The 24,229-nt window shown below is 46.9% G+C and overlaps 1 protein-coding gene across 1 annotated transcript; it reads right to left on the bottom strand.

Annotated features, from left to right (window-relative positions):
* Positions 1–173: 173 nt before the first annotated feature.
* On the bottom strand, positions 174–24,229 carry DNASE1L3 (deoxyribonuclease 1L3). The gene is made up of 8 exons (XM_015130617.3): positions 23,653–24,229; positions 16,474–16,562; positions 13,416–13,505; positions 12,714–12,826; positions 8,628–8,740; positions 5,454–5,611; positions 891–987; positions 174–349 (listed from the first exon to the last, which is right to left on the bottom strand). The coding sequence occupies exons 1-8, from the start codon at positions 23,791–23,793 to the stop codon at positions 233–235; spliced, it is 918 nt and encodes a 305-aa protein (XP_014986103.2). The 5' UTR covers positions 23,794–24,229; the 3' UTR covers positions 174–232.

Genomic DNA, 24,229 nt, shown 5'->3' on the forward strand with positions numbered 1-24,229 from the left:
TTTGGGCTACAAATGCCCCTGGTTCCCTTTTGGACAATTCAGGGGAGGTATGAGGCCAAAAGAGATATAAAAGATTCTCTTTCCAATTTGGCTCAAGTCAGAATAAATTCAGGTCAAAAAATGAAAGCAGTTGGATCAGTCTTGTTTTCTAAGTGCAGGGAGCAGTTCATGTATCTGTTAAAGACATTTTATTTAGAGGCAAGAAATGGTTAATAAGATGACACCCTTGGATCTAGGAGCGTTTGCTCTTTGTTTTCTTCCTTACAGTGACAGATTTTTTGCTGTTGGTGAAGGCCCTTGAAGACTGTAGTTTAAATTCAACTGGAAAGTGGTCGCTGACATCCAGGGCCTGTAAGGAGAAAGGGGAGGTAGATATGGAAATCAGGAGATGCCTGGGAGATGCTTTCATTTTAGCGATGAGCAAATTCAGGACCAGGAAGGGGAGATGAAATGCCCAAAGTCACCCCACAGAGCACACACTGGCAAGTGTTATTCCAAGACCAGCTGGATCGAGAAATTTTGGCAGGGCCTCAAATCACAAAATCATAGGCATTGAAACTCAAGGTCTAGTGCCCAATATTGTGTCTTCCGTCTTCAGCAGTGACCTCAAAGGGTGACATCAACCCATCTTTTTCTTCTTTTTTTTTTTTTTTGAGACAGGATCTCACTCAGTTGCCCAGCCTGGAGAGTAGTGGTGCGATCTCAGCTCACTGCAACCTCTGCTTCCTGGACTCAGGTGATCCTCCCGCCTCAGCCTGGGACCACAGGCATGCACCACCATGCCCAGCTAATTTTTTTGAATTTTTTGTAGAGATGGGGTCTCGTCATGTTGCCCAGGCTAACTCGTCTTTCTAGGACAATGGCATAGAAAGACAAGATGGCAGCCTTACCTCCTCTTCAGTCAGCTTGTAAGCTTTCTGGAAGTCAAAAACACTGTTTGACTTGGGAACAACAGAACTGACGATTTCTTGTCCTCTAAGCACAATCCTGGAACAAGGGGAGGAAAAACAGTTGTGTTAATCCAACCTGTGATTGCTGAGATCAAACCAAAGTCTGTGTTTGCTGTTTGGAATTGACTGAGCAGCCTGGCCCTTTCATGTGGCACTCAAAGTCCAGACCTGGTTTTAGCCTGTGACCCTAAAGGACAGTGCCTACAACTGTGAAATAGGATCAGTCCCTGCCATGGTTCTGTGGACACCAGGACACTATCTCCCAGTGTGGGCAATGTCCCTGGTGGAGTAGGAGGTTTTATATGACATATGCACACTATCCCACACAACAATGACTTGTGTACTGAGAACGCTGTTCTCTTTTCAATTATTTTCACTTTCCCTGATTTGATTATGGAGAAATTCTCAGGGAGGTGCTGGTTTGTCTTTAATACCTCCCTCAGTCCCATGTTGACAGAGAGTAGGCTGCCATTTCTGAGCATTCTGCAGGCAAGAGAATTAAGGCAGAATTTAACAATGCATGCATGACTTTCACTGGACTTAATTCTCACACTACCTTCAATTTATGGCAAATGCTGCTGCTTTCCTACTCTTGCTAGTATCAAATTTCTTTCTTTCTCTTTTTTTTTTTTTTTAGATGGAGTCTTGCTCTGTCACCTAGGCTGGAGTGCAGTGGCACGATCTCAGCTCACTGCAAGCTCTGCCTCCCGGGTTCACGCCATTCTCCTGCCTCAGCCTCCTGAGTAGCTGGGACTATAGGCGCCTGCCAACACACCCGGCTAATTTTTTGTATTTTTAGTAGAGACGAGGTTTCACCATATTAGCCAGGATGGTCTCGATCTCCTGACCTCATGATCCGCCCACCTTTGCCTCCAAAGTTCTGGGATTACCGGTGTGAGCCACCGCGCCCAGCCATGAAATTTCTTTTAAAAATTTATTTCGGCCGGGCACGGTGGCTCAAGCCTGTAATCCCAGCATTTTGGGAGGCCGAGACGGGCGGATCACGAGGTCAGGAGATCAAGACCATCCTGGCTAACACGGTGAAACCCTGTCTCTACTAAAAATACAAAAAACTAGCCGGGCGAGGTGGCGGCGCCTGTAGTCCCAGGTACTTGGGAGGCTGAGACAGGAGAATGGCGTAAACCCGGGAGGCGGAGCTTGCAGTGAGCTAAGATCCGGCCACTGCACTCCAGCCCGGGCAACAGAGCCAGACTCCGTCTCAAAAAAAATAAATAAATAAAAATAAAAAAAATAAAAATAAAAAAATAAAAATTTATTTCAATAAGAAATTAAGGGATTTAATGAAAAATATAGAGAAAAATCACAGCATATGTGCTTTGCAGTAATGACAAAAAGTAAGAATGAGGTAGTCAAACGAGTTTTGGAAACAAACTAACATATCCCAAGCTGGGTGATGCAGTTGTAGTCTTCGTGGTCCTGAGTGATTTACTGAGGAATGGCGAGGTGAGTCAAACTGCCATTTCATGAGGGCCCACTGGGCCTTCCCCATTCTAATCGACAGTTTTGGTATCTGCATTTGCTAACATCACCACCCCAACTAACTTTTTTTTTTTTTTTTTGAGGCAGAGTCTTGTTCTGTTGCCCAGGTTGGAGTGCAGTGGCGCCATCTCAGCTCACTGTAACCTCTGCCTTCCAGGTTCGAGCGATTCTTCTGCCTCAGCTTCCCAAGTAGCTGAGATTATAGGTGTGTGCCACCATGCCTGGCTTATTTTTGTATTTTTTAGTAGAGACGGGGTTTAGTCTTTTTGGCCAGGCTGGTCTTGAACTCCTGACCTTAGGTGATCCACCCACCTCAACCTCCCAAAGTGCTGGGATTACAGGTGTAAGCCACTGCACCCGGGCTATGGCTTTTAATTCAACCCAAATGTAAATTCTTCACATCAAATTAGAGATTTGTGAAAGCTTTCTTTAAGACTCAGAAAGTAAAGAAAGAGATGTTTAAGGCTCCTCTATTTCTGACTTCTTCCAGGGATGTGCAGGACCAGGCCAGTGTTCATGTGAAGTTTTCCGAGGCTGGTCCAGGGCATCGGCCAGATCCTGGGCATCTTTGCATGATCTCCCAGCACTCAGCACTTGAGAGGTGTTTGATAAATATGTGAACACGGAACAAAGACTGGAATTGAGACCATATTGTCTAACTCCATTTTTAATACATCATTTTTATGGCTTTTTATTTTCTCAGTTTATTTTATTTAATTTCACTTTTTATTTTATTGTATTGAGACAGGTCTCACTATGTTGCCCAGGCTGGAGTGCAGTGGCTATTCACAGGCATGTGATCACATTGCTCTAAAGCCTTGAACTCCTGGACTCAAGTGATCCTCCTGCCTTAGCCTCCAGAAGTAGCTGGGATTACAGCATACGCCACTGCACCTGGCCTATGACTTTTTAAAAGCCACGAGAGGCCGGGCATGGTGGCTCACACCTGTAATCCAAGCACTTTGGGAGGCCAAGGCAGGTGGATCACCTGAGGTCAGGAGTTCAAGACCAGCCTGGCCAACATGGCGAAACCCCATCTCTACTAAAAGTACAAACAAAAAAAAGAAAGAAAGAAAAAGCCAGGCATGGTGGTATATGCCTGTAATCCCAGCTACTTGGGAGGCTGAGGCAGGAAAATCGCTTGAACCCAAGAGGCGGAGGTTGCAGTGAGCCAAGATTGTGCCACTGCACTCCAGCCTGGGCAACAGAGCGGGACGCTGTCTCAAAAAAAAAAAAAAAAAAAAAAAAAAAAAAAGCCAGAAGAGTTCTACATGTGGTTATGAGAAACAAAATTCAGAGCATCAAAATAAAAAATGAATTGTTAAAATGTCACATGTAATCCCACCATCCTTTGGGATACATGTGTATAAAATCAGGATCCTTTTAGTAAACATCTTTTTCTAACCTGTTCTACCTCCTCCCGATCTACCGTGGCCATGTTGCCTTCTGATTCTTCTGTATCATTTTCAATCACTTCCCACTCATTTGCCAGGGGAGAAGAATGGCCCTGGAGAAGGGACTTGACCTACCCAAGGGCACACAACTGCATGTGCGAGTGAGTGAGTGAGTGGCCATCGTCCCGGCTTTGCTGGAAGTCCTTCAAAATAGGGGGCGGGGACGATCTGGGCACTTAGTGCCCTGTAACTCCCCATCTTGGGTTTCCACTTTGCAGAGTAATAACTTATGCAAAGGAAACACCAGCCTCAAAAGCTCCAAGAGGAACAAAGGAGGTCATGGGATGGAAATGAAAGCTAGACCTCGAAACTTGAGAAGTGAAAACGAGTGGCCTGGTGGCTCTCATGCAGATGGTCATCTCACACTTCCTCGTGGCAGGCTGAGCTCTGGGAACTGTGGCCACCACCTGGGACCAGACTTCTAGGGGTTTCCCCACCTGTGGTCTCTGTGATGGAAGATCACTAACATTCACATGCCTCAGGCATTCCCCACTCTGTGCCCATTGAAGGAGCAAAGATGAAAGCTGTTTGAAAATCCCTGAAGGGACTTTAAAAAGCACAAGGGAATGCTAGGACTGAAATGTACACATTTGCATTTAGGAATATATACCTGAAGCTTCAAAGTACAAATACCGTTGCACTAATTGGTCTCATTTTGGGGGTTGTTTCCTGAGGAAATCACAAGTACTTGCATAAAATGTACAGAGGATATTGATTTTAGCAGTATTTATAACAGCAAACCCTTGGTAATAACCTAATGCCCAATGATAGGGATTGGGCAAATCAATTGTGGTAAGTCTTTGTTATGGAACAATGAACAGCCCATTAATGTAGTGAGCACTTGCCGTATGCCAGGCATTGTGCTAGCAGCCTGACATGCTATTTCATTGACTCTACATCAGATCTTCATGAGTGAGGCACTAGGATAATTTCCATTTTACAGGGGAGGAAATGAAAGACGCAGAGAGCCTGTCTCTTGGTCACAGACATATGAAGTGGTAACGTCAGGATTTAAATCCAGGCCTGTCTGACACCGAAGCCAGTGCTTACCTCTGCTAAGCTACAATGCCCAGGGCCACCGCATAGGGTCCTGAGGTTCATACACTGCATGTGGTACCCAGTAGAGGGGCCTGACATTTAATGGACTCAGCTCTCCAAGCAGTGTGCTTTTTTTTTTTTTTTTTTTATTTGTTATTTTTGAGACTAAGTCTCACTCTGTTACCCAGGCTGGAGTGCAGTGGTGCGATCCTGGCTCACTGCAGCCTCCACCTTCTGGGCTCAAGAGATCCTCCCACCTCAGCCTCCTGAGTAGCTGAGACTATGGGTGTTTGCCACCATGCCCGGCAAATTTTTGTATTTTTTGTAAAGACAGAGTTTCGTCATGCTTCCCAGGCTGGTCTCAAACTCCTGTACTCAAGCGATCCACCCACCGAGGCCTCCCAACGTGCTAGGACTACAGGCGTGAGCCACGGTGCCCAGCCACCTTGCGCCTTTCCTAGTGCACACCAAGCACTGTGCTGAGCCAGCAGCACCCTGCAGGGCCTCCTACCTGTCATATGCACACTTGGTGCTCCTCTTCACCGTGGTATCCTCTTGGTCCCCGATCAGCCAAACGAACCTGGGGTCGGTCCTCAAGCGGATGTTCTTCCAGGCCTTCTTGGGGACGTAGCTGCAGCCGGCATTGAAGTCACCCATGAAAATGAAATTCTAAAAGACAAGATTTGAAATTGTCACCCGGTGGATGCTGCTGCAGAACGCTTTCATGTGGGTCTCTAGCAAAGACTCCGCCTCCCAGGCCCAGTGAACAACAGGGTCTGTTATGGGCTGAATCGTGTCTACCCTGCTCCCACCCGGGCCAAATTCCTGTGTTGAAGTCCTAACCCCCAGCACCTTAGAAGGTGACTGTATTTGGAGATAGAAACTTCAAGAGGGAATTAAGGTAAAATGGGCTCTAATCCAGTATGACTGGCGTTCTTGTAAAAAGGGGAAATTAGGACACAGAAAAATGGAGCAAAGACCATGTAAAGACACTGGAAGACGATGGCCATCTACAAGCCAAGGAGAGAGGCCCTCAAAAGAAACCCCCCGCTGGCACACCTTGATCTGGGACTTCTAGCCTCCCGAACGGTGATGAACTCACGTTCTATCGTGTAAGCTATCAAGTCTTTGGTATGGCACTTTGTTATGGCAGCTCTAGCAAATGAATACAGGGTCTTTAAAAATTTCTTTTTGTGATTTAAAATTGAGTCATAGTTTTGATGAGTTGATGACAGGCGAGTGCGTACCAGTGAAGGTGTTCTTAACAGGAAGGAGAATGTTTGCTGTTCTTAGTCACCACAATTCCATGTCAGCACGCAGAGTCAGGTGTGAATAAAAAAAAAATTCAGTAAATCTATCCCTCACATCTTTTGTCTCTGGCTCAAACTGCTGTAGGGTGTAAACACACGAATGAATCAACACCTTTTGTTTTCAAGCAGGAAAAGTGAATTTGGGTGGTGTATTGGCAGCCCTGGCATCACTCTTTCTCTCCTATTGTGTTGAAGTTGGAAACTTATTTCTGTGAAAATTCAGTTCCTTGAGGAGGTGAGAGGCATCTTCAGGGGAGGGGACCATCAAGTGAGCTGTCCACCCCCACCCAAGGCCACCAACAGAAACTTTCTATCTTGGAAATAGTTTTTCCCGCACAGCTCTTGGAACAGAATTTTCAACATTCCACAATCCAGAGGAAGTGCCAGATTTCCTTGTTTGTGCTATTGTTTGGTGGGGCATTGCTGACTTTGGAGTTTTCTTCAAGAACATTTTATTTTGATCTTAGTGATCACGATTCTCCCCGTGATTGACGGGTTCAGTTGAGGACAGAGGGTCATTCTTAACCTCAGTGATCACCAGCTTCTGCTAACATAGACATGATTTGCTGAACATTCACTATGTGCCAGGCCTAGCACTAGGTGTCTTTAAATTTACACCTCACAGCAATAAACAATAGGAGGTAGAAGAGCCCACTAACCTCTATAGAAACAGGATTGAGAGATTAAGTGACCTGCTCTAGGCCACAGGACTGGGAGGTTCAAGTGGTGAAGTCAAGAATCACATCCCAGCCGGGCGCAGTGACTCAGGCCTGTAATCCCAACACTTTGGGAGGCCGAGGCAGGTGGATCATCTGAGGTCAGGCGTTCGAGACCAGCCTGGCCAACATGGTGAAACCCCGTCTCTACTAAAAATACAAAAATAGCTGGGCATGATGGCAGGTGCCTCTAGTCCCAGCTACTCAGGAGGTTGAGGCAGGAGAATCTCTTGAACTCGGGAGGTGGAGGTTGCAGTGAGCCGAGATTGCACCATTGCACTCCAGCCTGGGGAAAAGAGTGAGACTTCATCTCAAGAAAAAAAAAAAAGAAAGAATCACATCCAAGTCTGCTTCACTGAAGCAGTTTCCCCTGTTGTTCACTTTTAGGCCACTGATGCCTCCCCACAGCCCGACACTCAATGGGTGCTCAATACATTCTTGTTTAATAAGTGAATGATGTCATAATTTTTGGAAAGAAAGAATCTTTCTTTTGACCTATTTATTAATAAGCAATGAAATACACCCCTGGTCTTTTCCATGCCCAGCTCTGATGGACTATGTTCACAGTCTATTTGATTCATTTTGCACTTGGAGCAGTGGAACTCAGGAGGAGGAAGGGGGATCACAGGAGTCACATTCCGAAAGAAGAAAAGAGAAATACAGAAGAAGAAGTCTTGGGTGCACTTCCATATTTGCCAAGAGCTTTCACAGACCCTCACAGCCACAAGTGGTGCATCCCTCTCTTCCAAAAGTGGACAGAACTGAGCCTATAGGGATGGCAAATGTGTGCCCCCTTCTGTGAAAACAGCACTCCAAGTTTCTTTGGGAGACCACCCATCCCTCCTGCACCTCAAACTGTGAGTTTGGGGTGAAACTGGGGTGGACACAGATTTAGCCAATCAGAGTATCTCAACACCCTGATCACAACGATTGGTTCAGGGATGGACACGTGACCCAGTCAGAACCAACGAGACTCAGTCCCACAGTATTTGTTGCATTGTGGGAAAGAAAATGTATCAGTTGGTCTGGAGGCTGCTGGTGGCCATCTTGCCATCCCATGGGTGGGGCCAACCTGAGAATGGAGCCACGTAGAGGAAAGGGTGACCAGGAGATGGAAAGGAAGAGACAAATCAAGCCCTGATTCTCTTGTCTGAGCCCTGGATCCAGCTATGCCTGAAGTACTCCTGGACATTTCAGTTACACAGACCAATCAATTGCTCCTTCTTTTCATGAGCCATGTTAAGATTCTGTCCCTTGCAACTGAAACAATCCTGACTGCTCTATGCCTCACACTTCTCAATTGCAAAGTGAGAATGAGAAAGGTACTGTAGCTACCTCAAGGGATTATTGGGAGGATTAAATAAACTTGTCCATGTCAAGTCTCAGCACAGTGCCTGGCACTAGCTATTCACTCAGTAAATGTTGGCATCTGTTATTAATGGGAAAGTGTGGGAATTCCCAAAGCCCACGTGCAGGGTACCCAGGCAGATTTAGCAAGAGGGATACTTAGGGCTGAAGAAAGGCCTTAAAGAAGGCTGTAAGTGGTGGTAGCCTGCACATGCCCTGCCCTCTCCCCCTCCCTGGAGAGGTACTCATCCCACTCAGGGACCAGAGCCTGCCCCTGCTAGATGGGAATTCGGCTGACACAGCAGTCATCACCTCTGCCTTCCAGCGGTGTTTCACGTCCATGTAGACGTCAACCAACTCGTCGATCTCTTTAACGGATGTCTCTGGGGTGGTGTGCAGGGGGATAATCACGAAGTCTTTGACAGCTGAGGAACAGGAAAGAGGCAGAGGTCACACACTTCCCTTGTCAAGGTCTCACAAACACTGCTGGACGGAAACAGGCTCTCCCCTCCAGAAGGCACAGGCTGCATTGTCTGGGTCCCCTGTTCCCAGAGGGTCCGGCCAGTGGCTGAGATTTTAATGATCTCGGGATCATTAGGCTGCCTATTTTTACTACACAAAAGACTCATTTCTCCCAGTTGCCCTTCATGGCTAAGAGAAAACTGGTAGACTGTTGTAGAAAGTAAAACAGTTTCCTCTTCGAAGTTTCCTTTCTTGTTAAAGAATAAATCATAAGTGTTAAAAATAATAGTTTCTTTTAAAGACTAACTTCCTTCAAGCCTCCTTGCTTTGTGCTAATAACTCTTTGTTAAGCCTTATCCTGTGTAGCTGTTAGACATGCTTACAGGCATGTAGTACATTCTATGTCCTTGTACCTTAACCAAGATATTTGTGCTGGACATGCTCGCAGGCACGGTCCAGCTCACAGCCTTTGCCCCTTCCCTATTTGGCATAAGCAACTTCCTCTTTTCCTTTGTTCTCCCTTGCCTTTACCTATTTAGGAAAGGTTTAAATTATTAGCCAGTCAGGTTAGCTTAGATTGTGTGGTCTGGCTCCAACCAATAGAGACAGGACACAGTAGCAGGGACAAGCTGAGTAAAGGATAAAAATTGCTTCCCTCCTTTATTCAGGTGTGCTCTCACCATTGTTCCATCTGCGAGGAGCACCCTTTCTGCAGAAAGTAAAATTGGCTTGCTGAGAAAACTTTTTATCTGAATGTTGATTTTTCTTTGCGGTACCAGGGAACAAGCATTCTGCTTCTAAATGAACATTTTACTTATTACAACTGTATTCCATGCTGGCATTGTGGGTGCTTTTATTTTCCCATTTGTGTGTGTGTGGCAAATCTATTTTCTTTTGTTTCTGATGTATTTTATCCCTCTTCTTCTTTTTTTAAATTGACAGCTAAAAATTGTATATATTTATGGTTGTATTTTCTACTTTTTTTTAAAGGTTTTCTTTTTTTTTTTCTTTTTTTCTTTTTGAGACAGAGTTTTGCTCTTGTTGCCCAGGCTGGAGTACAATGGCGCAATCTCAGCTCACTGCAACCTCCACCTCCCAGGTTCAAATGATTCTCCTGCCTCAGCCTCCCAAGTAACTGGGTTTACAGGTATGTGCCACCAAGTCTGGCTAGTTTTGTATTTTTTTTTAGTAGAGACGGGGTTTTTTCATGTTGGTAAGGCTGGTCTCAAACTCCCAACCTCAGGTGATCCACCCATCTCTGCCTCCCAAAGTGCCAGAATTATAGGTGTGAACCATCACGCCCAGCCTATTTTCTGCTTTTCAAAAATAATAAATCTGTTTGGTTTTTGTACTAAGGAAAAACATTTTCTTTTTCTTTGTTTTTCTTTTGTTTTCAAGATGGAGCCTTGCTCTGTCACCCAGGCTGGAGTGTAGTGGCACGATCTCAGCTCACCATAACCTCCACCTCCCAGGTTCAAGCAATTCTCCTGTCTCAGCCTCTTGAGTAGCTGGGATTACAGGTGCACACTACCACCTGTAAAAAATTACCCAGGTAATTTTTTGTACTTTTAGTAGACACGGGTTTCACCATGTTGGCCAGGCTGGTCTCGAACTCCTGACCTTGTGATCTAGCTGCCTCAGTCTCCCAAAGTGCTGGGATTACAGGCATGAGCCACCAAGCCCAGTCGAAAATTTTCTAATTAAGAAAAATTGACCAGGCGTGGTGGCTCACTCCTGTAATCCCAACACTTTGGGAGGCCAAGGCGGGCAGATCATCTGAGGTCAGGAGTTCAAGACCAGCCTAACCAACATGGAGAAAACCCGTCTCTACTGAAAATACAAAATTAGCCGGACGTGGTTGTGCATGCCTGTAATCCCAGCTACTCGGGAGACTGAGGCAGAAGAATCACTTGAATCTGGGAGGCAGAGGTTGTGGTGAGCCAAGATCACACCACTGCACTCCAGCCTGGGCAACAAGAGCGAAACTCCATCTAAAAAAAAAAAAAAATAGAGGCTTGTCAGTTTATACTCCTTTTGTAATTAAGAACAAAAGTTCCAAAAAACTATTTAAAAATTAGCGTGGTCTTCATGAAAGACTTTTGTGAAGTGTCTGAAAACCTTCCCCCACCATTGGAGGACTGAGAGAGCCTGAGTGTGGCAATGTGCGTGACCCTCGGAAGCCGTGCCTGGCCCACCTGCTAACAGCAGCTGTCACTTTCTGAGCACCTCCTCCTGGGACCTCCCCTTATTCTCAGCCCGGATTCCCACTCTTACCTCAACAGACAAGGGCGGTGGGGTGGTCACTGCTCAAGTCACACAGACAGGAGCCAGAACTCAGCCCAGCAGGCTGCATCCAGGGCCCTACACACCCTCATCGCTGGCTCTCCTCCTCAGGCCTCCACTGCACTCCCCCATCCTTCTTTTGGTCCCCCTAAATATTCCAGCCTCCTTCCCACTTCTGAGCTTTTGTGCTCACTGTGCCCTCCACCTGGAATGCCCTTTCTCCAGCCCTCTGTATGGCTGGCTTCTTCAGGTCACAGCCCAATGTCACCGCCTCCGTCTGGTCCAATGCCCTCAACAGAGCCTGGCACATAGTAGGTACTGAAAAAGTATTTGATTCTTGACTCCATCGAGCATTGCATAGTGGTTAACATGGGCTCCTGATTGGGCACAGTGGCTTACACTTGTAATCCCAGCATTTTGTGAAGCCAAGGCAGGCAGATGGCTTGAGCTCAGTGGTTTCAGAACAGCCTAGGCAACATGGCGAGACCTCATCTCTACAAAAAATTTTAAAATTAGCTGAGCGTGGTGGTGCGTGCCTATAGTCTGAGATGCTTGCAAGGCTGAGGTGGGAAGATTGCTTGAGCCCAGGAGGCGGAGGTTGCAGTGAGCCAAGATCATGGGACTGCACTCCAGACTGGATGACAGAGCAAGGCCCTGTCTGAAAAACAGAAAAAAAAAGAACATGAGCTCCTGAGGTGGTGGCCTGGGTTACAACCCTGGTCTGTCCATTTCAGCAGCTGGGTGACTTCACGCCTTTTTAAACCTCAGTTTCCTGAAATGTAAAGTGGAGATAATCCTACTCCCTACCTTGTAGTCATTGCAAGGATTACAGGAGGCTGGTACTTAATCAGGGGCCAGTACAAGTACTGTTGTTAGAGTTCAGGGAGCAATCCATTTGGATTTCCTCACCTGCTGCAGTCTGTGGAGGAGTCTGCAATGCAGTGACCAGAGGGAGAGTGAGCCTCTAGGCTAGTGGTTCACCTAAGCCATCGCTTAGGAATTGTTTTTTTTTTGTTTTTTGTTTTTTTTGAGACAGAGTCTCACTCTATCACCCAGACTGGAGTGCAGTGGTACGATCTTGGCTCACTGCAACCTCTGCCTCCCTGGTTCAAGCAATTCTCCTGCCTCAGCCTCCCGAGTAGCTGGGATTACAGGTACGTACCACCACACCCAGCTAATTTTTGCATTTTTAGTATAGACAGGGTTTCACCATGTTGGCCAGGCTGGTCTCGAACTCCTGACCTCAGGTGATCCACCTGCCTCAGCCTCCCAAAGTGCTGGGATTACAGCCGTGAGCCACTGTGCCCAGCTGGGATTTTTTAAAAGGAAGGAAGGGTTGTACTTGACAGAAACCAAGGAATTGCAGAAAACAATTTCCATGCGCCTAAACTCTTCAGAGAGAGGGGAGCTACCATTGCTTCCAGAAAGTGCGTTCCAGGCTGGGGAAGTCTTGAGTCTCAGCATTCTGAGAAGCAAGCCTGGTGCCATCACACCGAACTGCATCGTCTACACTGAGGTATTAGAAGCAATGCACTGTCACATCCAGCGTAATGCCTCCCTAACGGGCTGCATAAACCTGAGCTCATGCTCCAGGCTGCTGCCCATTCATGGGCCGTTGGGGAGGTCCCCGAGAGAGAGGCCTGCGGGTCTTACCAGTGTGGGGCGACTGGAACCAGACCACAAAGGGCTCCCTGGAAAACACATCTACGTCTCCATCCTGATAGTCATGGTAGTGATAGCTCCTCTTCACAGATACCAGCTTTTCCCTAAAAGAAAGAAAAGGAAATCCTCCCAGCTAAGTCAGCCCTTTTCTTACTACTTTCATAAAGTAGAGATGTAGGTTCCCTTGGCTTTCTTAGACTCCAGAGCAGGCTCAAGCATGGGGTCATTTTCCTGAGAGCAAGGCTGAGTCAACTCTTCTCAACAGCCAGGGAGCTGTTGAGAATCTGGGGGCTGAAGATATGAGCCATACTAGTTATCTGTGGCACCCACAGGTTAATGTTCAGACTTAAGAAATTACTAGCAGGAAGAGGAAAAGAATATGAAGTTCGGGAATCAGCTGGGCTGAGCACCTCAGCTTTCCAGCCTTGGGCCAGGACTTGACTATGAGGAGTAAAGAACTCCTGGCCTGGCAACCATGGAGCCAACCAACAAATGAGGTGTTAGGAGACCCCTTGTGTTTTCAGCTTGAAGAGTTAATACTTTGCATAAGCCCCCAGTTTTGACAGCAGTTATTTCGATCAACACTGAGAATTGGTTAGAGATCCAAATTTGGTTTTGCAGAGAAGACATGCATTTTGATTCAATTCACGATTTGTTAGTGGCCATGTTCTAGGGAGCATAGATGATACTTACTTGTAGAGAAAGGCATATTGTTCTTTATATGTGTTTCTTCCAAGCCGAGAGCTAATCACGTAGTTGTACGTTATGCCTCTCCTTGAATTTCTAGAAAAGAAAGATTTCACACCGCATCTTAAAGAATAAATATTCCCCTACTGTACATGTTCCTCTCTTTCCAATCTGCCCCCATACACCCAATGTGTGGAAGGGCCACTGTTCATCATAACCTTTGAGTCCAGTAAGAAGGGCCACCATTGATTGGCTGGAATGTGGCATCTGCCAGGATCTTTACAGCCATTATTTCTTGCCTTATGAGAAGGGTATTATCGTTATCCCCTTTTTATGGTTTGCAAGGCCAAGTTGGGACATGAACCTAGATCCAACTACCCCAAAACCCGCATGCTTTGGCCTGTACCTGTAGGAGGCCACTGAGACCCTAGAAGACGATCTGGGCCAGAATCAGCCCCTGACCCCACTCATGCCCATGGCTGCAGCTGCAGCTTATGCTTTCTGGTGGAATAAACGTCATCAAGCCACCTGTCCGTGTCCACGAACCACTCCTGAGCATTTATGATAAGCGAGAATATTCTCTCCTCTGAAAGCCCCCAGGCATTTTCTCACAAGCCTTGGGAACATGATTTCACTTCACTGTTGTTTGTATCCTGGGTGCTGGGGATACAGCCATGAAGTCCCATTGACCTTGCCCCTCACCTGCACCAGGGAAACCGGACTCTCTGTGTGTTTGCCAAACCTACTGATAACTCCACTCTGGGCAAAGCCTAACACAGTTTCACATTGTCTGCTCACAAAAAGATCTAGGGCTTGTCTGAAGCTGCAGCATATTCTTAGGTTCAGTTGGAAAAAAAGCAGAAGGGGTATTTAGGGGCCAATCTTACAGAAATTCCTGGAACTTCAGATGCATTATTCTAAGGCAGACCTGGCCCCTGGGGCCCCAGGAGTGTGAACAGTAGGTTCTGCTGGGCTTCCACTTTGAGGAGGTTGGCCCTATTTTGAACATAGCCTGCCAAGTCCTGAGTTACCAAACTGCTTGTGGTGACTCAGTTGCAAAGTGACTAAGGCCTATCCTGGCTTGTGGGGGATAAAGGGACAAACACGCTTGGCTCTGCCTGGAGTCCATGACAGTCTAGACAGGTTGGGGAGTGCCAAGACCAATGGTGGTGAAAAGACTTGCCCCAGATGGACTGTGCTGGAGATGCCTGGAGCCCACCTGACCCCTCAGTCCCCCACAAACCTGTCCCCTCAGTCTCCCACAAACCTGACTGGGACCACTCCAAGGAAGGCTGAGATGACAAAGAATAGAGCACTGGCTATGAGATTAGATCAGATGTGATGCAAGTTCAGCGGTAGGCGTGGCCACTTCCTGGCTGAGTGACTCAGGCAGGTCCCTCACTCATTTCCCTCACTATAAGGGAAGCCCTTAGGCAGATTGACATGGATTCTTGCCTGTCCCTACAGTTGTCCTACACATTCCTTCCCTATGATGGATAAGCCCGGAGATTACGGGATGATGGCACCGGGATCTACCATCTCATCTCGCCCCTGCCCAAGACCCAGACATGGCTTTTGTTCAAAAGTCCCTATTAAGTGTTTCATGCTGAGATGGCCAGGTGCAGTGGCTCACGCCTGTAATCCCAGCATTTTGGGAGGCTGAGACAGGCAGATCACTTGAGGTCAGGAGTTTGAGGCCAGCCTGGGCAACATAGCAAAACCCCAACTCCACTAAAAATACAAAAGTTAGCCAGGCATAGTGGTGCATGACTGTAAATCCAGCTACTTGGGAGGCTGAGGCAGGAGAATCGCTTGAACCCAGAAGGCAAGGGTTGCAGTGAGCCGAGATCTTGCTGCTGCACTCCAGCCTGGGCGACAGAGTCTCAAATTTAAAAAGTACTAAAATAAAAAGCAAGTGCCCCTCATTCCTTCACTAACGCCTTTCACCACAGCTCTCTGATCACACCCCCCAGAAGTAACCACTATTAATAGTTTGGAGAGCATCCTTCCAATCTTTCATCTTCTATGCACATGGAAACACAAACACACCCTTATTCATGTAACATGACGACTCAAAAGGGCTATTTTACCTGCAATTCTCAACTTGCTTTTTTTCAATACATTGCAGCCATTATTCCATGCTGGAATATTTAGCTCTAACTTATTCTGTAGCAAGCATGAATTTTTTTTTTTTTTTTTTAAAGAAACAGTCTTGCTTTGTGGCCCAGGCTGGAGTGCAGTGGGGTGATCATGGTTCATGGTAGCCTAATCCTCATGGGCTTAAGTGAGCCTTCCACCTCAGCCTCCCAGGTAGGTAAGACTGTAGGCACATGCCACCACACCTGGCCACCAGCGTGACTTTTAACAGCTGCATAATATTCCAGTGTGTGAGCATATCGTAATTTTATTGATCTTTCTTCTACTGTTGGTTTTTAATCTTTTCTTTTTTCTAACATTTTCTTCATAACCATACTTTTTAGCTCAGCCTCATCTGCTTTTTTCATTTCTTTCTGTGTCCAGACCCCTCATCTATTTCCCCTATTCTGTTTTATCACAGTAAAATCAGCTGGTTGAAAGTTCTCAGGCCGGGTGCGGTGGCTCACGCCTATAATCCCAGCACTTTGGGAGGCCAAGGCGGGCGGATTACGAGGTCAGGAGATTGAGACCATCCTGGCTAACACAGTGAAACCCCGTCTCTACTAAAGAATACAAAAAATTAGCCGGGCGTAGTGGCGAGCGCCTATAGTCCCAGCTACTCGGGAGGCTGAGGCAGGAGAATGGCATGAACCCGGGAGGCGGAGCTTGCAGTGAGCCGAGATCGTGCCACTGCACTCCATGCACTCCAGCCTGGGCGACAGAGCGAGACTCCGTCTCAAAAAAAAAAAAAAAAAAAAAAAAGAAAGTTCTCAGGACCGTGGCTAAGGGAGTTGGAATCCTGGGCAGCACAGGCTATGTGAACTGGTGGTCAAGTGTGGGATCTCACATTACTTTCAGATCCCTGGAGCTTTCAGATGCCCTTGCACTTGACCTTGAGCCCTAGCGGGCCCACCCTTCCCCATGTTACCCGTTCAGCTTCTCCATCAGTACGGGGCAGATCCTGTTGTTGCTATCCTTGATTTCCATCAGGAGCATAATGTCACAGCGTTTGATGACCTGCAAGAAAGAGAATCCCCAGGGGTTGAGGTCATTTACCACAGATAAATAAAACCTTTTATTGGACACTTACTGTTTTTAAGCATTGCATTGAGTGCTTATTAAAATAATTTCTACTCTGAACTAAATGAAGGACTCCCTGAGGTAGGTTGGTGCTTTTGTTATATACATTTTTAAGATGAGCGTGAGGCTCAGAGAAAGTTGAGTAAATTACACTCCCAGTAACCCTACTAGAAAGTGGTGGAGGCAGAATTTGAACCTATACCATTCAAGCCCAGAGCCCCTTGCTCATGACCTCCCCACAATATCCTGCCTCTTGGCTTTGCTTGAATAATTATAATAATAATAATAATAAATATTAAGCCCTTAGTCAGCAAAGGTAACAGACTGAATTAGAAATTAAGAGGTATAATGATAATAACTATAAAAGCTGACATTTACTGCAAACCTACTCCAAGTCTTACAATAACCCTATGGGATAACTATGCTTTTTAGTCCATTAAACATAGGCAGAAACCAAGCTCAGAGTGGTTGAGTGACTAGCTTAAAGTCATACAGCCAGTATAGGTTGTAGAGCCAGGATTTGAACTCAAGTCCACGTGACTACAAAGTCCACCATGCTGAACTGTTAAAACACAGTCCTGGCTGGGCACGGTGGCTCACACCTGTAATCCCAGCACTTTGGAAGGATGAGGCGGGCAGATTGCCTGAGGTCAGGAGTTCGAGTTCAGCCTGGCTAACATGGTGAAACCCCGTCTCTACTAAAAATACAAAAATTAGTCGGTCATGGTGGCATGTGCCTGTAATCCCAGCTACTCAGGAGGCTGAAGCAGGAGAATCTCTGGAACCTGGGAGACAGAGGTTGCAGTGAGCCGAAATCACGCCACTGCACTCCAGCCTGGCGACAGAGCAAGACTCCATCTCAAAAAAAAAAAAAAGAAAAGAAAAACCAGTCACTGCTCTGGAAGACTCAGTCCAGCAAGACAGACAAATGGAAACAGCTAGCTATGATGTGAGACCAAAATCAAACCAAAACAAAAACCTGCGCTACATAAAAGTCACAAGCTGTGGAAGTGTTGAGGAGTAATGAATCGCTTCTATTCGGAGGATTTGGAAGGGCTCCACAGTGGAGGTGACATTTGAATGGTCCCTGAAAGCTGAGAAGGCACTCAGAGAGAAAAGAATATAGGAGAGGCTCCTTCAAGGTGAGCAACCACCTAGAGGCCAGGGTGCAGACCAAGCCCACAGCCCTTCCTGTGACCAAGCCCACAGGGGCCTTTCTGTGTATGGGATCCTGGTGGGCTCAATGACACAGGATTTGTTGGTCAAGGACAAGGCATCCCCAAGGTTAATATCTTTTTTTGAGACAGGGTCTTGTTCTGTCACCCAGGCTGGAGTGCAGCTGTGTGATCATGACTTACTGCAGCCTCAATCTCCTGGCCTCAAGTGATCCTTCCACCCTGGCCTCCCAAAGTGCAAGGAGTACAGGCATAAGCCACTGCACCTGGTCTCCAAGGTTAATTATGTCCTCTTACACAGCCACCAAAGACATAAAGTAGGAGGGTTATGCCAGTGGTCCTGTCTTTCCAGAGCACATGTTCCAGTTCCATCTTTAGAAGGACCCAGTGGGGAGAGACACCAGCACTTACCTGTCTGGGTGCCTCTGTGACTGGGGGTTCAGCCTTTAGGAGGTTGCCCCAGGTGGGAGGTCCACCCGTGTAGTGACTGACGAGGAGAACAATGTCCTAAGGCTGGAGCCTTCCATGGACAGCTTGAACTCCATGGCATCAGCCACGCAGGGCTCTCCAGGGAGCTGGAAGCCACTGGCCAAGCCAGTCTGCTGATTTAGTCACTGTGACTGCCACACCTTTCTGGAAGGCATTTTCAAATATGTATGCCCTTTGACCCAATTTTTCCACTTTGAAGAATGTCTTCCTTTGGGGTGCAGGTGGCTGAAGCCTGTAATCCCAACACTTTGGGAGGCCAAGGCAGGCAGATCACCTGAGGCCAGGAGTTTGAGACCAGCCTGGCCAATATGCCGAAACCCTGTCTCTACTAAAAATACAAAAATCCGCCTGGTGTGGTGACGTGTGCCTGTAATTCCAGCTACTGAGGAGGCTGAGGTGGGAGAATCACTTGAACCCGAGGGACAGAGGTTGCAGTGAGCCAAGATCACACCACTGCACTCCAGCCTGGGTGACAGAGTGAGACTCCAACTCAAAAAAAGAAAAAAAAAGAATGTCTCTCGTTGTAAGGAAATATCCACAATTTCTCTGCACCTCAGGTTCCTCATGTATAAATTGGGATGAAAATATCAATCCCTCATGGGGTTGCTAGAGGATTAAGTGGGTACTTAGAATAGTGCCAGCCATGTAGGAGGCATGAAACAAATCAGTATTACCTGTACAGATCAGAGAGAAAGATGTATTGCAACAAAAAATTGGAAACAACCTAGGTATTGCCAAACAGAAAATCATTCAATGAATTAGGTTGCAAACACAGGATAAGGCATTATATAGCATTAAAGGCATGTTTTAAAAGAATATGAACATCATGGGAAATATAATATAAAGCAGAATACAAAACTGATGACACAGGATGATGTCCCTGCTGCGAAACCCATGCGGACTTACATATGCCTGTAAGAAAATTACCCAAATGCCAACAACAATTACCTTCAAGTGGCAGGGTAATAAATGATTTCCTTTCTTCTTTAAAGGTTTCTGTATTTTAAAAATCATCTTTAATGACTATTTTCATTTTAAAAATCATTATTTAATTTATACAGAATATAATTTAAAAATTAGACCTTTATAATTAAAATGGAAGTCTTATTTAAAAAAGAAAACTGCTCGATGGGGAAGAAATTGTGGGAGGTAATGGCCAAAATTTATCATGACATGACAGGTGCATTTCTAACTAACTTATTTAATATAAGTTAAACAAGTTGTCTTATATAACATGCTTAATACAGTGCCTGGCACATAGGAAGGGTTTCATAAGAGTTACCTCTTATCATTGACTCATCAATTTTTTTTTTTTTTTTTTTTTTGAGACAGAGTCACAGAGTCTCACTCTTGTCACTCAGGCTGGAGCACAGTGGCGCAATCTCGGCTCACTGGGTTCAACCTCCGCCTCCTGGATTCAAGTGAATCTCCTGCTTCAGCCTCCTGAGTAGCTGGGATTACAGGCACCTGTCATTATGCCCAGCTAATTTTTGTATTTTAGTAGAGACAGGGTTTTACCGTGTTGGTCAGGCTGGTCTCGAACTCCTGACCTCAGGTGATCTGTCCGCCTTGGCCTCCCAAAGTGCTGAGATTACAGCCGTGAGCCACTGCGTCCGGCAATTAATCAGTTTCATGATAACTCTTTGATGCTGGTCCTCAATGCTGGTGTAGTTGGGTACTCTGAGGCTCCATGAGGTTTAATAATTTGAACACAGAGTGAATACAGGACAACAGGTTATCTATACTACAGAGCACCTTCTTGACCACTATATGTGTTTATTTATTTATTTTTGAGATGGAGTCTTGCTTTGTGGCCAGGCTGGAGTACAGTGGTGCTATCTCAGTTCACTGCAATCTCTGCCTCCTGGGTTCAAGCAATTTTCCTGCCTCAGGTTCCTGAGTAGCTGACACTACAGGAGCCTGCACCACCACGCCCAGCTAATTTTTGTATTTTTGGTAGAGACAGCGTTTTTTCCATGCTGGTCAGGCTGGTCTCGAACTCCTGACCTCAGGTGATCCATCCTCCTCGGCCTCCTAAAGTGTTGGGATTACAGGCATGAGCCACCATGCCCGGCCAAATACTCCATTTTCTAATCCCTCTTGACACATGTTCTCCCTGCTCAAATTTCAGACCAGGAAAAATATACTTTCCCTGGCTCCATCTTCTCAAGAGGAGGCTCCCAGGATGAGAGTCCCAGGGAGGAAACCTTCCAGAGCCGAGACCTGAAACACTGATATCTCCCTAAGGGCAAATTCCTGACTCTGTTCACAGGAGGGGAAGAGGAATTTCTGGGTTGTGCATGCCTAGTGTTGACAGAATCCAAGCAACGTGTACTATAAGTGGGCCTGGGGAGAGGGGAAGAGATGGTCTGGAGGGGTCTTGAAATATCCGGGACAGGCCGGGCATGGTGGCTCATGCCTGTAAGCCCAGTGCTTTGGCAGGCTGAGGCAGGAGGATATTGAGCTCAGGACTTTGAGACCAGCCTGGGTAACATAGCGAGACCCCATCTCTACAATTTTTTTTTAATTAGCCAGCATGGTGGTGTGCACCTGTAGTTGCAGCTACTCAGGAGGCTGAGATGGAAGAATTGTTTGAGCCCGGGGGGTCAAGGCTGTAGTGAGCTGTGGTTGCACCACTGCACTCCAGTCTGGGCAACAGAGCAAGAACCTGTCCAAAAAAAAAAGGAAGGAAGAGAGGAAGAGGGAAAGAGAGGAAGGAAGGGAGGAAGGAAGGAAGGATGGATGGAAGGAAGGAATGAGAAAGAGAGAGAGAGAAGGAAAGGAAGGAAGGAAGGAAGGAAGGAAGGAAGGAAGGAAGAAAGAAAGAAAGAAAGAAAGAAAGAAAGAAAGAAAGAAAGAAAGAAAGAAAGAAAGAAAGAAAGAGAAGAAAAGAAAAGAAAGAAAGAAAGATCTGGGCCAGAGGGTGGCTTGTGAAACCCTATGTCATGCCTCTAAAGAGGGAGCAGCTCAGCATGGTGGGAAGAGCCTGGGCTCCAGCCCTCCCTCTGCCACTTATATGCTCCACAGCTATTTGGGCAACTCACTTCACCTCTGAGTTCCATTGCCTCCTCTGCAAAATGGGCACAATAATCAGAGTGGCTGTGCGGCTGAATTAGATACTGCACATTAAGGGCTTGGCACATAGCATGCACTCCTGAAATAACCATTGCCCTCTGCTGTAAGCTCTGTGAAGAGGGAGGCGATGCCTCCCACAGCCACTGCTACATCCTCAGTGCCCTGGTGTGTCTAATACAAGGTCTAGCTTCACTGAGCATTTGCTGGATGAACAAGCTCTGTTCTTTAAGGACACCCTGGAAAACGCACAAACAGGGGACACTCAGCCAGGGAGGGGTTGGCATCTGGACAGCTGCCCATGATATGCGGGGGCCAACCCAAGATGGAGAAGGCAGGCCTCCCTCACTCTCCAGCCTCCCCAGTGCAGGTCAGGGTGACGGCAGCATGATGCTGCTGAGTCTCTGAAGCGATAAATCCGGACGGAAGAGTGGAGAAGGCATCTCAGCTTCTATGGCTGGGCTGCAGGGGTGTGTTTGACCCCAACTCTTCCCCTTACTGGCTATGGAAATCTAGATAAGGGGCCACTCTCAGCCTCCATTTACTCAGTTATGAAATGGGGGCGACACCACCTAAGTCACAGTATTAAATCTGAATATAGAATTCCTGGCCTATAGGAGGTGCTTAGTCAATGGGCGCTAGAGATAATCCTATTTTGAGTGCCTGGCATTCTCGGGTGACTGTGAGTGTGCTGTTGGGTGGCTCTTGCAGTGTTTTGGGGATGGCCTGTTGGTAGGATGGGGAGGGTGATGCAGCCTTGACAAGGACTTCGGACACGCCCTGCAGGACAGAGCTGCTCAGGGGAGATGCAGAGTTCAAGCCCCCATGATGGACTCACTAAGGAACAAAAAGACAGCCGGGTTGCATCAGTGAGGAAGGAGATGGGAACTCAGTGGCTACCCAGGTTCCACAGGCCGTGTGTGAAGTGGGGAAAATCATTTCCTTACATGTCAGGGCTTCCCACTGAACAATCTTGTCATGGTTCCCACAGGCTTGGCATTGCTATCCTGGCTAAACAACACCATCTAGAAGGCCTTGTGTACCTCCCAAAGGGCAGGGCCACCCAGGTCTGAGAGGCTCATCCAAGTAAGAACAGAGCCTGCCAGTCCTCACTCCAATCCTCCTTCCCAATGAGAGCAACAGCAGCGGCTCTAGCTCATGAATACCCGCCTTGTTGCAGGCTCTGCTGGGCGCCTCAGGCACCCTGAGTTATCTTCCCTAGCCAGCGCTACAGGTGGTATTCGGGCGTGGTCGCGGTTTTGCTGAGAATAGCTGGTGGTTCAGGGAGGTGCAGGGCCTCCTGAAGCTCACAAGTCTGGTAGGTGGGATCTGAACCCAGGGCTCCTGGCCCCCCTACCACACCATGGTGCCTCAGGTTTCGTAAGGTAATAAGTACCTTTCCAGAGTCCTGGGAAAGGGTTAAGTTGCCAGCATCAAAAATAAATTACCCTGTAAGATAAACGGAGTCAACTGACTCCAGAGAAAGCGAGCAGTGTCCCCAGACACTGGATATATCACCCAAGGAAAGCCTAAGTGAAGGTGGAAGGAACGGGGGAGTAGAGGAGGGGGAAAGAGGAAGGAAGGAGGCGAAGAAGGAAGAAAGGAAAGAGAGGGAGGGATGGTGAGGATGAGAGAGAAGGAAGGAAGGAAAAAAGCAAGGAAGGGAAAGAAAGAAAGAAAGAAAGAGAAAGAAAAAGAAAGGAAGAAGAAAGAAAAGAAAAAGAAAGAAAGAAAAATAAAGAACGAAAGAAAGAAAGAACGAAAGAAAGAAAGAAAGAAAGAAAGAAAGAAAGAAAGAAAGAAAGAAAGAAAGAAAGAAAGAAGAGAAAAGAAAAGAGAGAGAAAGGAGCTGGGCTTTGCTGGTGGAAAGGAGTAGCTGTATAAGATTACTTCATCTTTCTTTGTTCATCACCTCTGCATGGGGAGTAATAGTCCCTCTTCATAAAGATGATGAAATGAAACCATGTGCTTATAGTGCCTGATACAGGCATTCAATAAATAGCAATAAAAATCATAATAGCCAACCCTTATGTGGAACATATAATGAGCCAGATACTACGTTAAGAGCTTTCTATTTACCAACTCCTATAGTCCCCTCAGCGATTCTGGAGAGAGCCCCTGTTTTAAGATGATGGCAGGAGGCACAGAGAGTTGAAGTGGTTATTGTTCCAAGCCAGCTTCTACATTCCCCCTAAGGGCCAACTTTAAGTACGTTGAGTCTCTTAAAGTCTGAAGACAGGAGAGAGGGTGTGAGGGGTGTCTGGGATCCTCCTCCCAGGAAAGGGACTCACCTTCACAATGACATCCATTGCATTCTGGTCTTCCTGCTTGCTTTCCCCAAAGGACCTGACGTTGAAGGAGCAGATCCTCAGGGCCAGGGCACTGTGGATGGAGAGGAGGAGAAGCAGCAGTGGGGCCAGCTCCTGTGACATCCTGGCGCTGCTCTGGCTTCAAGACTCCGTGAGAAGACAGCAGCGCTTGCAGTGCCGGATTCTGGCCACCTCCGTAGGCTCCACTGACTTATAAAGCCTGCAGATAACAGGAATTACTGGATTTCTCGTTGCAACTTTCAGTTCTCTGAGGAACTGAAGATCATGGGGTTTAATCCCCAAGGAAATACAGATACATTGGGCTAGCCTTTTAGGAGCCCCTATATTCGTCACCCGGGTGCGGAAATTGGCATGCCTCATTTAGGCGCCATCCTCCACAAAGTCACTCATATCCCAACCGGGAGCCAGCTCTGACATCTAGTCATCGGTCCTGCGGTTGCATGCCATGTGCCTTTTCCTGACAGTGGATGAACTCGGAAGTGGTCCACCCTAGAGGGCACCTGGGGTGACGGAACCTTCTGCTGGGTGACAATGAGGC

This window comes from Macaca mulatta, chromosome 2, assembly GCF_049350105.2.
Source record: "Macaca mulatta isolate MMU2019108-1 chromosome 2, T2T-MMU8v2.0, whole genome shotgun sequence".
Taxonomy (NCBI): Eukaryota; Metazoa; Chordata; class Mammalia; order Primates; family Cercopithecidae; genus Macaca; species Macaca mulatta.

Bases quoted from the DNA above. Each gene is read 5' to 3' on its own strand.
- DNASE1L3 (XM_015130617.3), bottom strand. From the start codon at position 23,793: ATGTCACAGGAGCTGGCCCCACTGCTGCTTCTCCTCCTCTCCATCCAC. The intron at 13,506-16,473 runs GTAACATGGGGA...TTTCTTTTCTAG, and splicing joins CTGATGGAGAAGCTGAACGG to AAATTCAAGGAGAGGCATAA. The intron at 350-890 runs GTAAGGCTGCCA...TTCTCCTTACAG, and splicing joins ACAAGCTGACTGAAGAGGAG to GCCCTGGATGTCAGCGACCA.